Raw genomic sequence first — 14132 nt, forward strand, 5'->3', positions numbered from 1 at the left:
AAACCGGCTGCTATTTTATGTGCCTGCAAATTTTGCTAGTCTCTTTTCAGTTTACGCCACGTTCTACGGCTTTCGAAAGTTTCAGTAAAGGGGTTTTTTGACTTATTTGATTTTGAATTTGTTCGTTTCCTCAAATATTAAATGCATAAATCTGAGATGAACGTTTAAACTAAAGAACTAATCATTGGGATCTCTCCTTCTCAAGCGGCTTTTCCCTAAATTCGGAAGAAAAAATTATGGTCTCAAGCAAGCCCATTTTTTGACATTTTGGTTAATTAATAAGTTTTTTTGACTTTTCTCAAAAACTACCCTGCCAAATCGGAGACCAAGAGTTCAACTGGAAAAAAAAGTGGTATGCGAATCTTCCCTGCGCAAGCGGCTATGCCCAGCTTTTTGAAAAAATATGGCCTTAGAAAATATACAATTTTTGAAACTTTGTCCATTTTTTGGAAACTTCTTTTTTTCTTCAAAAACTAACCTGCTGATTGTTAGGTTGATAATTCATTCAAACTAACATCGTGCTTGGTTTTTTCCTGGGTAATCTGTTTCGCCTTATTTGTTTTGTAAAAAAAACGATATGGACATCGGAAAAATCCATTTTTTTTTGAAGTTTTTACCGTTTTTTTTTATAGAAATTTCATCACTGTTCTCGAAAGCTACTAGCTAAAGCCGATATTAAGGATTCAATCTAAAAATCAGGGTGTGGAAATCTTCCCTGCATACGAGACTATTCCCATGCTTTAAAACAGAAAATTTTGTGAATTTAGGAAAAGCCAACTTTTTCAATTTTTGATAGTTTTTCGGAATCTTTTTCATTTTTTTTTCGAAAACTACCCAGCCAAATCTGCGATAAAGATTTCAGTTGAAAGATCGATTATTAGTTTTTTCTTTAAAAATGCAGAAAATCACTAGGGTTTTGCGTTAAGTCCATTTTTGAAACGTTTAAAATTACGCATTTCGGTGTCAGTACAAAATATGATCGAAATATTAAAACATATGAATCTAGCATAAGCTGGGCAATTAGTTTTTCTTCCAAGCGTCCGTGGCGCGATTGCGAGGAATTGGAAATCAACCGGTAGGAGATCCAAATCCGGAACATTGAAAAAGTTAGTTTTATGGTAGAGTTTTTCCTGCATCGCATTGATAATTCGATTGAAACTGCAGCTGCTTTATTGGTGGCTAGTGTTGATAAAATTACAAGCGACCATGAAGCAGATGTGATAACGTGTTACTCCCAAGCCTTGCAAAAAAGTTTCTCAAGGTGTCTTTTTAACCTTTTCCTTATTTCACTTTTTTTGCCTGTTAGAGATCTTTTTTGCATTTTCCTCGCTTGTGTTTGCAAAGCGCCGCTTCGCCTCTGTGTAAACAGTTAATGGGAAAACGTATGGGATTTGGTTTTTTAATGTTTATTTTAAGAGACGCTTATGGAAAAAAAATAAACTTTTTGAAAAAATTGTAGTTTTTTCGAGAAATATATTACCGGGCGTTCTGCGGCCTTCGAAAATTTCAGTTGGGTTTTTTTGGTTTATTCTCATTCTCTCGAAAACGACCTTGACAATTCTGAGGTTAAGGGTTCGTCAAAAGAGCCTGTACTGGGAGCTCCCCTGCATAAACTGTTACATCCTAATTATTGGCCTAATGATCCAGGTTTCTCAAGTTGGGTTAGTTTTATCAAAGCGCCAAATCAGCGGAACGAGCAGGTGCTAGAAAATTTCTCTGCATAGCGGCTACGTCCTATTTTGTACAACAGCAATGTTAAATCTAGAAAAAGTCCATTTTCGAAATGTTAACCGTTTTCTAAATATCGAAAACTACGCTGCCTCACCTAAGATTCAATCGAAAAAACGTGCGATAGAAAATTTCGGTTCATAGCGGCTACGCCCGAATTTTGTTATAAATCTTTGTTAGTTTCGCCTGCCTGCATAAGCGGATTTTCGAAAAAAAAATTTGGTCAATTTTTCAGTCGTTCTTTTAAACTTTTCCAACTGCCTGTCGGCTACGTTTAATTGCTTATAACTGCTGCAAAATCAGCGATTATTTGAAACACAAACTAATTAAATTGAATCAATTTCATGCACCCTTCCTTTCTCTTTTCCCCTGCTCTCAAAAGGTACCATTTGTTCTCTGATTGTTTACTGTTTGTTCAGCTACTATGGTCTCTGGTTGTGGCTTCCCACTCTACTGGACGACATGAACAAGAACGGAGGCAGTGCTTGTGACAGACCCTCCAACACTAGCTCAGCCTCCGACCCAGACTGCAATCAAGGTGATAACACACCATTCAGTTTTCAATTCTAAGTTCAGCTGAATACATTGTATCAAATATAGACAAGACAAATGGAGCATACAAACGGTTCTGCTAGTTACTGATTATCCCCTGATTCTTTTCTATATGACGGGCGGATCCTCGATTTTTGAGATGGAAGAGGAGAATTTAAGGAAAAAACTTCTGTTCGGTGAGCGCTACGTCCCTCCATCCTTCAAAACTCATGAATATTAGAACTGTCGAAAATGGATGTCATTAAGAAGTACCACAGCAAGGAACCTGTGGGCGGCCATGGTGTCGAGGTACCACCAGGCCCAATATAATTCACACCTGGCCTATATGGAAATAATTTGTTGTCATAACTGAAATTATTTGATCTTCAGTGGCGATTTCAAGGTTACGAGTTTTTTAGTAAGTTGGATAGCTTTGGTTAATATTCCATGAAGTATTTTGTGATGATGTTTTGTGTCAGATGGGAGTGCGAACATAGATGACGAAGTATATAAGCAGTCCTTCATCACATCTCTCTCCAACTTGCCCGGAAACATACTAACCATATTCCTAGTAGACTACACCGGCAGAAAGGTAGTTAAAAAATTAATAAACAACTCATTTCTGGCTTAAATTTTAAACAAAAACCAGTGTTAATGTATTATATACATACCATGATTTATTTCGAGCTTGAAAGAGTATCAACAGGCCATATGGCACGTTTTCAAATATCCGTGAACTGAACATTAAGTTTTTTTACACTACGAGCAGGGTAGTGTATTAGTACGAACCTTCTTTTTTCTAACCTAATTGAGCAGGGTAGTGGTTTAGTCCGAACCTTCTTTTTTCTAACCTAATTCGCAAATAAAAGTGTTCATTGAAAATGTTCATTTATTTGGAGGCACTTTTGCAATATTTACGATCTGAAGCATTGGAAATTTCGTATCATTGGTTCTCTGCTTTCTTTGTGGCTAGCGTTTGTGATTTATTAAGCGTCTGTAGCTGAGTGGTTATTGCGTGAGACTCATAATTGCTAGGGCATAGTAGGTGTGTTATCGAATCCTAGACTTAGCCGAATTTTTATTAATTCGAGGCTTTTTTCTACATTTTCTTATTGCATTTTATAGATCTGCTTTTTGTCGTGTTCTCACTAAAGTTTGCGCAGTGAAGCTTTGCCTCTGTGTAATTGACTATTTTAACGATTATTTAGGCATTTGGAAACAAACATAGCAAACAAAGCTTAATTAGTTTTTTCAAGAGTCAATGACCGTAGTTCAGACTCTTATATAGGTCTTAAAATTTGTTCAGGCAAAAGGAAGGCAAGCTCCACTATCAATTAGCAAAAGTGTGATGGTTAGAAAAAACGTGATCGACTTTACCTTTTGATCCAGATTTCTCAAATTGAGTTTGATTTTATATAAAAAAAGTATCAAACATATTTTCTTGAAACTCAAAGAGCTGTAAAGCCATATCTGTTTTACATTGAAATGTAGAAGTTAAGATTTCATGTAGCATTGGAAATTGCATAGCATCTGTTCTCTGCTTAATTTGTGGCTAGTGAGATTCCCAATCACGAGGGCGAAGTAGGTCGTAGGTTTGAACCTGATACATATCCTAATTTTTTAAACTAATTCGAGGCTTATTTCTACTTTTTCTTATTGCACTTTATAAAGCTGCTTTTTGTCGTGTTCTCGCAAGTATTTGCGAAGCTTCACCTCCGTGTAAACTAATTTTATTTATTTAAAAATAAACTGCTTTCAGGCTTTTAATTTCAAACAATTAAAATGCTGTTCAGCAATTCAATTAGATGAAACATCAATTGGGCTAATGGCAAAGCGAAAGAAATGTTATTTGGCGTGGGTTGTTTAAACAAGCAAGTAGTGCCACAATGTAAACCGACGCATCATATAGTGGGTTATTTTGGTAGGCTGTTCTCCGATTTTTTCCAGAGGAAACTAGTCTTCAATATAGTTGATTAAATGTAAAATAAAAGAGTGATTCTCAGTTATATAATAGGTATTGATAATTTTTCGTTTTTTTTCCCTAATAACTGCAGAAGTTCATTTATACATATTGATGCATTTATGAATGCACTTAGGTATATATGCGCTTTTGATTTTTATTCAATATCATCTGCTTAAAATTGAGTAAATGGCGTCCTCTCATTTCGAAAGCGGAAATTATGCAAAGAAAACGTCAAGGACTTCTAGTTTTCAAAAAGGATTTTAAAGTTCCTAGCGGAATAAAAAAATTTACTCATTGATCCAGTTTTCTTAAATTGGGGCAACTTTATCAAACATGTTCCAATCATAAATTGTTCTTAAAGTTAAAAAAGCTTAAACCCGATATATTTTTAATTGTAAGGAACGTAGTGAAGACTCTTATATAGGTCTTGGTGATTTTTTTGTTTTTTGTTTTCAGGAAAAGTCTTAAAATGCTCTTATAACTACAGTTGTGCATTCATACATTTTAATGCATTTTCTAATGTATCTGATAAATATGCTTTTGTTGAGAGTATTGAACGTAGTGAAGACTCTTATTTAGGTCTTGCTTATTTTTTTCAGGAGAAGTTTAATAACTACAGATGTGCATGCATACATATTGATGCATTTATGAATGCACTTAGGTATATATGCACTTTTTGAGTTCAACTGAAATTCATCTGCTGAAGAAGACGTAAATAGCACTCTCAAAAAACGAACGTGGAAATGGCGCCAAAAAACGTGAACGATTTCTAGTTTCGAAAGTGGAATTTAATTTTTTGATTTCCAGCTGAAGAAAAACTTCACCTATTGATGCAGTTTTCTCAAGTTGTGTTAGTTTTATCAAAGAGCCAAATCAGCAGAACGAGCAGGTGCTAGTAAATTTCTCTGCATAGCGGCTACGTCCTAGTTTGTACAAAAGCAATGTTAAATCTAGAAAAAGTCCATTTTCGAAATGTTAACCGTTTTCTAAATATCGAAAACTACGCTGCCTCACCTAAGATTCAATCGAAAAAGCGTGCGATAGAAAATTTCGGTTCATAGCGGCTACGCCCGAATTTCGTTATAAATCTTTATTAGTTTCGCCTGTCTGCATAAACGGATTTTTCCGATTTGTGCAAGGAATCTGCTATTTATCTAAGAAATATTTGTCCGTTTGAGTCATTTTTGGAATTTGTTCAATTTCCCTAATTTCCAAATAAACTAATCAAACTGGGGAGTTGTTATCTCCCCAGAAAAAGCGTGTTATCCGTACTTTTGTCGATAGGAAACAGCTTGGGAGTTGGTAATCGTCCAAAAAAATTTTCTTTTTGACACACTTTGAAAGTTATGCATTACCTTTCGCATCAGTATATTTTTGAAAGTATCATAAAAAAGGTACCTCTTTGCTAGTCCCCTAGTGTTCATTTTATGGTAAGCAGTCTTGAAGCAGATGGTGCGACGCGTGATTATCAATCGCCAGATCGGAGGTTCGTTTCCGACACATAAAAGAATTTTTATTAGTTTTTATTATCTTTCTTTTTTGACTCTTTTAAGCTACTTATTGCTTTTTTCTCGCTTGTGTTTGTAAATTCCAGCTTCGCTTCAGTTTCAATAGTGCAATTTTTATTGGTGTATTTCTGTTTTTTAAGAAATTTTTTTCCGAGCAATAACTGATTTTCTCGAGAAAAATGAGATTTTCAGAAGAAGGTTTTTGAAAGTTTTAAAATTTGTTCACGCTCAAACTGTGTTTTCGCGGTTTGACTTTTATAGTTATTTTTAATATCATTCTTCTTCTTTTTTTAGGTAAGGCAAACTTCACTATTGAACAGCGAAAGTGAAAAGGTTACGGAAAACGTGAATGACCTCTAGTTTCGAAAGTGGAGTTTAACTTATAGATCGTAAATTGTTTTAGAAATTCGAAGTGCGTAAAGGACATCTTTTTTCTTTGAAATTCGAAAGTTGAGATTTTTTCAACAAATTCAGTGTTTTATTCTGTTCACTTGCGTTCATTACTCTTTTCGAACTGTCAGTTGGCTATTTTCAAGAGTAATAAGCGTAGTGAAGACTCTTATAAAGGTCTTGCTGTTTTTTTTCAGGAAAAAGTCTCAAAATATTGATACACCTGGTTATATATGCTCTTTTTGAGTTCAATTGAAATTCATGTGCTGAAAGTTACGTAAATAGCACTCTCCAAATACGAACGTGGAAATCGCGCGAAAATTCGTGAACGATTTCTAGTTTCCCAAGTGGAATTTAGTTTATAGATTTCTAGCTGAATAAAAACTTTACCTGTTGATCCAGTTTCTCAAGTTGGGTTAATGTTATCAAAAAAGCGCCAATCATGAATCGTTCTAGAAATTCAAAGAGCTTAATTACTCAAAGAGCTTAATTCAAAGAGCTGCGTTCATTACTTTTTTCCAATCTTCGATTGGCTATGTTTACTTTTTACCAATCGTCTGTTCTAGTTTGAAAGGTTTTTTGAAGACGAGTTTCCACGTTTCAGCCCTACTTTTGGCTGAGCAGTTTTAATATGTCACCATTGACACGTAAAATTCGACTCTCTCGCAATGATTGTACTTAAATTTATTTAGTTGTTTTGCTGTTGACTTCGATAAACGGTTAAATCAACCATTGAAGCGCAAGTCAAAAAGTATCTAAACATGTAGCAATGTCCTCAATCTTAATTGAAGATTCATAGCAAAATGCTAGCAAGTTTCAAAACTCTGAGGAAAAAGTTGTGTTGATCCATTTTTTAAATTGGGTGAATTTCTAAATTTAAAAAATGCCAAAAGATTCGAAGAGACTTAAGGTAATTATATTCTCTTTGAAGCTCGCAAATTTAAAACTGTTCAAAAAAATCAATCGTTTTTTTGGTATTTGTATTTGTTAGTTCATTCACAATTTTACAACTCTGTTTTCAATTAAAACTCGAAAGATAAAACTGTTTCAAATAAAATCACTGGGTTTTTCAGTCTCCATCAGGTCATTGACACTTTTCATCTTTATTTTTGCTGTTTTAGTCTCTGCTGGTATCAAGCATGATCCTGTCCGGTGTATCGGTGCTATTCATCTGGCTGGTGCAGACCACCACCCAGACTCTCATCATGATGTGCATATTCGGAGGCATATCGGTCATCGGCTGGAATGTGTTGGATGTATTGCAATGCGAGTTGTATCCTACCAATAAAAGGTCGGTCACGATACGTTTTTTTAAATGAATCATATTTTTTTACCCTTGCGAAAGCAAGGGTCTTGTAATCGTGAACTAGACATTTTTCCGTAAACAAATTTTTAACTTGCATTATTATTGAATCTTAAAAACTTCCAGGTTCCGTTGCAATTAGTCTAGAGGTAACGCCATCGCCTTTATATCTTAAGGTCCGGGGCTTGCATCGCGGGAAGATTTTTTCCGATAAAAATTGATTTGTCGGACTTTCGTTTACGTGCTCAAGTTTCGTCTAATTTCGAAAAAGGAGCGTAATTATCAGATTTCCCAGAGAAAAAAACTTTATTTTTGATCCAGCATAGACAGTTTAATAGCATAGGTTACTGCTTTATTTTTGGCGAATGTTAGGTCCTGTTTGGAAAAAAAAACAGATATAATGAAAATGTATGGGATTCGTTGTTTTTTGCAACACTTTGGAAAATTTTTGCACTTTCCCAGAAATTTTTCTCAAAAACTACTGTACTGATTTTAAAATAAATGAGAACGATGGAAAAAAATCGGCTCTTCTTTGTGCCTGTATATTTAGCTAGCCTGTTCTCATTTTACTTCACGTTCTACGGCCTTCGAAAGTTTCAGTAGGTAGATTTTTGACCTAATTGTTTTTAGTTCTTTCATTTTCTCAAATATTAAAGCCCAAATCTGAGATGAAAGCTTCAATAAAAAGAACAAATCATGAGGATTTTCCCTTCTCAAGCGGCTATTCCCTAAGTTTGGTCAGAAAAAAGTCATGGCCTTAAACATACCCATGTTTTGACATTTGATTAAATTTTTTTTACTTTTCTCAAAAAGTACACTGCGAAATTGGAGATTAAGGTTTTAATTGAAAGCAAAAAAAAAACCTACAACCGTCCATGTCTTACGGTTTGAAAAAATATATGGCATTAGAAAAGGTCCAATTTTGAAATGCTGACCGTTGTTTCTTGGAATTGTTTTTCAAAAACTAACCTGCTGATTCTGCGGTTGATAGTTTATCAAACTAACATGGTGCTTAGATTTTACCTGCGTCATCACCTTTGTCAAAAGCTACTAGCTAAATCTGATATTAAGGGTGCAGTTCAAACTTTATGGTATGAAAATCTTCCCTGCATAAGAGGCTATTCCCATGCTTTAGTAGAGAAAAGTTTATGGATTTAGGAGAAGTCAAATTTTGAACTTTCGATCATTTGTGGAATCTTTTTCACTTTCGAAACTTACCCTTCCAAATCTGAGTGAAATAATTTGCTTGAAAGAGATAGTAGTAGTTTTCCCATTTAAATAAGTGGCTAATTCGCTACTTAACCAGAGAAATCTTAAGGGTTTGCCATCACTGGTGTATATTCCATTCTTTTGAAAATTACTTATTTCCGTATCAGTACTAAAACATCAGTATTAAAACAGGCGCATCCAGCATTAGCTGGGTCACTAGTTTGTTTCCAAGCAGCCGTAGCGCAGATGCCAGGACAGGAGACACCAAATCACCAGGTCGGAGACACAAATCCGGAACATTGAAATAGTTTTTTTGGTCGACTTTTTACTACAGCATTGGCTACTTGATAGAAATTGTAGCTGATTTATTGTTGGCTTGTGTTAGTAAAATTACACGCGATCGTGTTGCAGATGTGAGAACATGATACTCCTAATCTCAGGTTAAAATTTTTCTCAAGTTGTTTTTCAATCTTTTCCTTTCTTTTTGTTTTGCCTGTTTAGACCTCTTTTTTTTGCGTTTTCCTTGCTTGTATTTGCGGAGCGCAGCTTCGCCTCTCTGTTAATCATTACAATACATCACAATAGTACTGACTAAAATCTTATTAAGAGTATTTTACGTAGCGAAGACTCTTATATAGGTCTTCCTGATTTTTTTGGTCAGGAAAAGTCTTAAAAGTCTCTAATAACTACACATGTGCATTCATACATATTGATGCATTTATGAATGTACTTAGGTATGTATGCACTTTTTGAGTTCAGTTGATACTCATCTGCTGAAAAAGACGTAAATAGCTTTCTCCAAAAACGAACGTGGAAATGGCGCGATAAAACGTGAACGATTTCTAGTTTCGAAAGTGGAATTTAATTTTTAGATTTACAGCAGAATAAAAACTTTAACCATTGATGCAGTTTTCTCTAATTGGGTTCATGTTATAAAAAAGCGCCAATTATAAATTGCTCTAGAAATTCAAAGTGCTTAAGGGGCATCTAATTTTTTCTTTGAAATTCGAAAGTTCATATTTTTCCAAGAAATTCAGTGTTTTTAAGAGTAATGTACGTAGTGAGTGTTCTTATATAGGTCTTGCTGATTTTTTTTGGTTTTTTCTGTAAAAAGTCTTAATATTTGTTCGCGCTCAATTTTGATTTTTCGCGGTTTAACTTGTGTTTTCTTTTTAATTTCAGCGCCTTTCTATTGTTAAAAGGACGGCAAACTCCACTATCGAACAGCAAAATTGTAAAGGTCAGGAAAAACTTGATCGACTTCTAATTCCGAAAAATTATTTATCAGATTTTCCAGCGAAATAAAAATTTTACCGATTAATCCAGTTTTTTCAAATTAGCTTAATTTTAACAAAACTGTCTGTTCGCTATGTTTTTTTATGTTAACTTGCGTTCATTACTCTTTTCCAATCTTCGATTGGCTGTGTTCGATATTTTTTCGATATGATTTTTAGGAATGAAAATATAATGTGCTTGTGTTTTGTTTTAGAGCCCTAGCAATTGGCTTCTTAACTCTAGTTGGCCGAATCGGCTCCATCATTGCCAATCTTGCCTTCGCAGCTCTCATTGAGGAGCATTGTGCAGTTCCCATCCTAACAGTAGCTGTATTCATGCTATTTGGAGGCTTCTTAGCGTTATTCTTGCCGAACATGCAGGGAAAGCCGTTGGAGTAGAAAAAAAACTGGTAGAAATCTACTTTAAATTTATGCCAGTCGGGCCATTACTGTAGATTATACTTAGAATTGAAATTATTTATTGAATTTTTAAATTTTATGCATATCTGAAAATTGTAAAGGTTTTATGTCTATTTATTTTTGACATCCTACTATTGATGAAATTGAAATTTAATTTCATTCAAAATACAGCATTTTGAAAGTATAAGTGCAGTTAAATATTAGTAATTAACGAATTTTCGATTGGAATGCCCGCTTTGATTTTTCAAAGCAGATCTTTTTCAAATTTAACTTTCAAAGCAGATCTGAACTTACTAGTTGGAGTCGCAAACGAGAAAATGGTGGTATAAAACGCTCAGGAATTTTTTATTCAAAAAAGGGGTTCAATGGCCGGGTTAGGCTTTCAGAGACGACTCTCGTAACAAACAATTTCTCGATGTAAATGTTTGGAATAATTTTAAGTTTTCAGCACTGGTCTGCCTCCGTCGAATTCAAACAGATGGTGTATAACCAGATGATAATGTTTGATTTTCAGAATTCACAGCGGAATTAAAATGCCTTTATCAAATTTTTTTTTATCGAAAAAATTGAACCGGGCCTCCCTGAAACAGCGCCAGATTTTAATATCGCCGCAGGCGAGAGAATACTTTGGGACGTAGTCCTCGGGGCAGCACGCCACCAGCCGTTTCATCAACCCCGCCTTTCTTTCTCTGAGGAATCTCTCACTCTCGCGCCAGAAAGAGATTTTAACCGTCATTTTAACCACGCTATAAATCGTGAACAAGCTTACCAACTGAATGGAAGAGTTTTGTCACAGACAGCAAAAGAGAAAACAAATGGCGTCAATTCCTCCAGACCTGTGATTGTCGCGTTGGCGCCAGATTTTTCTGGAAAGTAATACGTCCTCAAACGGATCCAGGCCTGTAGAAGGTAGCACCCTATTCAAACTGACTCAAAATCGATCAAGTTCCCACAAGACAGCCAAAGTTTTTAACAAACGTTTACTAAAGCAAGGACCCACACTTCGGACAAACTGCCTTGTACAACGAGACGCAAAATAGCCAAGCTTCCTTTTTCCACTGACCCTATTCTCCCCACAACAGACTAAACAAGCCATTGCGAACAGCACACATTCCCGAGCACTCAGCCTAGATCGCCTGTGCAATGATCACTTGAACTATTTCGGTTTTCTAGCCTTGCACTACTTAATTTGTCTTCTTACTTCTTCGCTGTCTGAAAACATAATCCCGCAAATGTATAAAAACTCGAAAATAATACCCTTGCACAAACTAGATAAAGACTCAAAGCTGTCAGCATCATACATGCATATAGCACGTTTTTGCTCAGCAGTTAAAATTTTAGAGGCTCATTTGTCCAATTTATTTAACGTCTACCAAATGCCAAGAGTTCACATGGTTTCCGTCCATTTCACATCATCACCACCGCTCTGTCAACACTTCAAATTACGTCACAGACAAATTTTCTACGCATGTTTGTCTTCATATTTTTCTTGGCTATTTCATGCAGCTCGTATTGTCAGCTTTTTTAAAGTGCATTGAACATAGTGGAGACACTTAATAGCTCGTGATGATTTTTCGATGTTTTTTTGGAAGTCGTAACAAATGTTCACGCTCAGATTTGTTTTTTTTTTCGTGACATATTTTTGATTTCGTTTCAGGTTTAATTACGCAAGCAAAGCTTGTGTTATAGTATGAACTAACTTTTTTCCAACCCAAGTCGCAAATATTGTTGCGACAAAGCGTGTTCTTCTTGAAAGTGTACATTTTGAGCAATAACCAGCTGTTAAGTATAGCCAATGCTAAGGATATTAACATAGACTATTATATTACAAATAGCACTTCAGCTTCAAGCTATCATGAATCTGTAGCGTAGTTGTAGGGAAGGAGACCAGCAACAAAATAAGAGGGTTCGAACCTGGGCAGAGTAGGATATTTTAATGAAATTTTTCGTATACTAGTTAAAATGCGTCCGCTTTATAAATTGAGGCATGTTAGTTGGTAAATTTCTTTTTTTTTGCAAATTGACTGGTGCTGCTAATGCGTCATAATTGGCTTGCGTCACGAAGCATTTATGTAGACTCATAATTGGAGTACGTCACTTAAGAAATTTTGTAGACTCAAAGTTATACTCATTCAGTTTTTCCCAGAAGCGTTATCGGTCATGTTTTTGCTTGTATATGCGATATGCAACTTCGCCCCTGTATTGAAATTTGTTTGCAACTAGGAGGGTAATTTTTGCTCTCGAATAACAAAAGTTCAAATGGCACAAAAAACCCGATTTATTTTCGGCGACTTCATTTTTCAGAAATCACAGTGGAATAAAAAATTCTCTAGTGATCAAGTTTTCTGAAAATGGGTTAGTTTATTGCAAAAGTTTCGATCAAAAACGATTCTGCCAATTTAAAAAGCTTCAATTTTATGTTTTTTAAACAAAAAAAATGATTTTTTTTTTCAGCTGCCTTGAGTTCATTGGCACATTTCCAACTATCTGCTGGCTTTATTTCATTTTTATAAGATGTCATCTCCATTTAGTTTAATTGTCCAGGTAATTGAGTTCCAAGTTTTTTTGTGGAATTTTTTCTAACTAGTTTTTAAATTTTTTTAATCTGCATTTTGCATGTGATCACAGTTTTACAGTGCAACTATCGCATAGAGGTAGCGCTTGAGATTTGTCCGAAATTTCTAGAAAATCGAGCCCCGGTCGAATTTTTTTTGAAATCTTCATATAAAGGTTTGTTACATGGCTTTAATTTAACTAGCATAACTTCAGAGATGAGATTTTTCAAGTGCTCAGTTTCAGCTGGTTTCGATTTTTTTAGCCTTCTGACAATTGCATGCGTGAAGACACTGTGTGCTCGTTTTTTTTTGTAAATGGTTTTTTTTCTGAAAAGCAATCCGCAGAGTCTCTGGTCTATGTTTTGTTCAGTAGCTCGATTTAAGCTGCCTTGAAAGCATTTTTGCTGATTGAAAGCTGAAAATATTTTTATCACCTTTAGACAAGAATTTTCCTTAAGTTGTCTTTTTTAAAAGATTTATTTTTGAATAGTTTTTGCAAAATTCTGAATATGGTTTCAAATCTACCGATTAGCGAAAAGAACCGAAGTAGTCATTTTTGAGAAACAAATGTTGGAATTAGATGAAATAATTTTTTTGGATACCACTAACAATAGCTATAACTATTTTGGATACCACTAAAAATTGCTAAAAGTTAGTTATTTTCATAATTTTTCGTTTTCTGTCGAATGCGTCAAGAGTTGGCAATAAAGTCTATGGCAGTGAGTGGTTATTGTTCCGACCATTGAAAATTTGGAGGAATTATGTATTCGAGTGAGTTCTGGTTTTTCTTTTTTTAAGAGTAATGAACGTAGTGAAGACTCTTATATAGGTCTTCCTGAGTTTTTTTCAGGAAAAAATCTTAAAATATTGATGTACTTTTTGAGTTCAATTGAATTACATCTGCTGAAAATGAAGTAAATGGCTTTCTCCAAATACGAACGCGCAAATGGCGCAAAAGTTCGTGAACGATTTTTAGTTTCGAAAGTGGAATTTAATTTTTTAGGTTTCCAGCGGAATAAAACTTTACCTGTTGATCCAGTTTTCTCAAATTGAGTTAATGTTATCAAAAAAGCCCCTGTCATAAATTGTTCTAGAAACTCAAAGAGCTTAAAGGCCATCTATTTTTTCGTTTAATTTAGAAAGTGGTTATTTTAATTAAATTTTTTCATTAAAGTGTTTTTTTTTATGTTTACTTTCGTTCATTACTCTTTTCCAATCTTCGATTGGCTATGTTATTCTTTACCTCGCAAA

General features: G+C 34.8%; 1 protein-coding gene across 3 annotated transcripts in view; it reads left to right on the forward strand.

Annotated features, from left to right (window-relative positions):
* LOC134854327 (synaptic vesicle glycoprotein 2C-like) overlaps positions 1-10434 on the forward strand; it is a 28828-nt gene extending 18394 nt beyond the window's left edge. For 2 of the 3 annotated variants that reach the window (XM_063870538.1, XM_063870539.1), the window contains 4 exons: positions 2148-2266; positions 2739-2851; positions 7242-7411; positions 10122-10434. In XM_063870538.1, coding sequence (XP_063726608.1) covers positions 2148-2266; positions 2739-2851; positions 7242-7411; positions 10122-10305 — 586 coding nt within the window. In that variant the 3' untranslated portion in view covers positions 10306-10434. The remainder of the gene's footprint in view (positions 1-2147; positions 2267-2738; positions 2852-7241; positions 7412-10121) is intronic. The other variant, XM_063870540.1, reaches the window with a different exon arrangement.
* The last annotated feature ends 3698 nt before the right edge of the window (positions 10435-14132 follow it).

The sequence above is a fragment of the Symsagittifera roscoffensis genome, chromosome 9, assembly GCF_963678635.1.
Source record: "Symsagittifera roscoffensis chromosome 9, txSymRosc1.1, whole genome shotgun sequence".
NCBI classification, from domain to species: Eukaryota; Metazoa; Xenacoelomorpha; order Acoela; family Convolutidae; genus Symsagittifera; species Symsagittifera roscoffensis.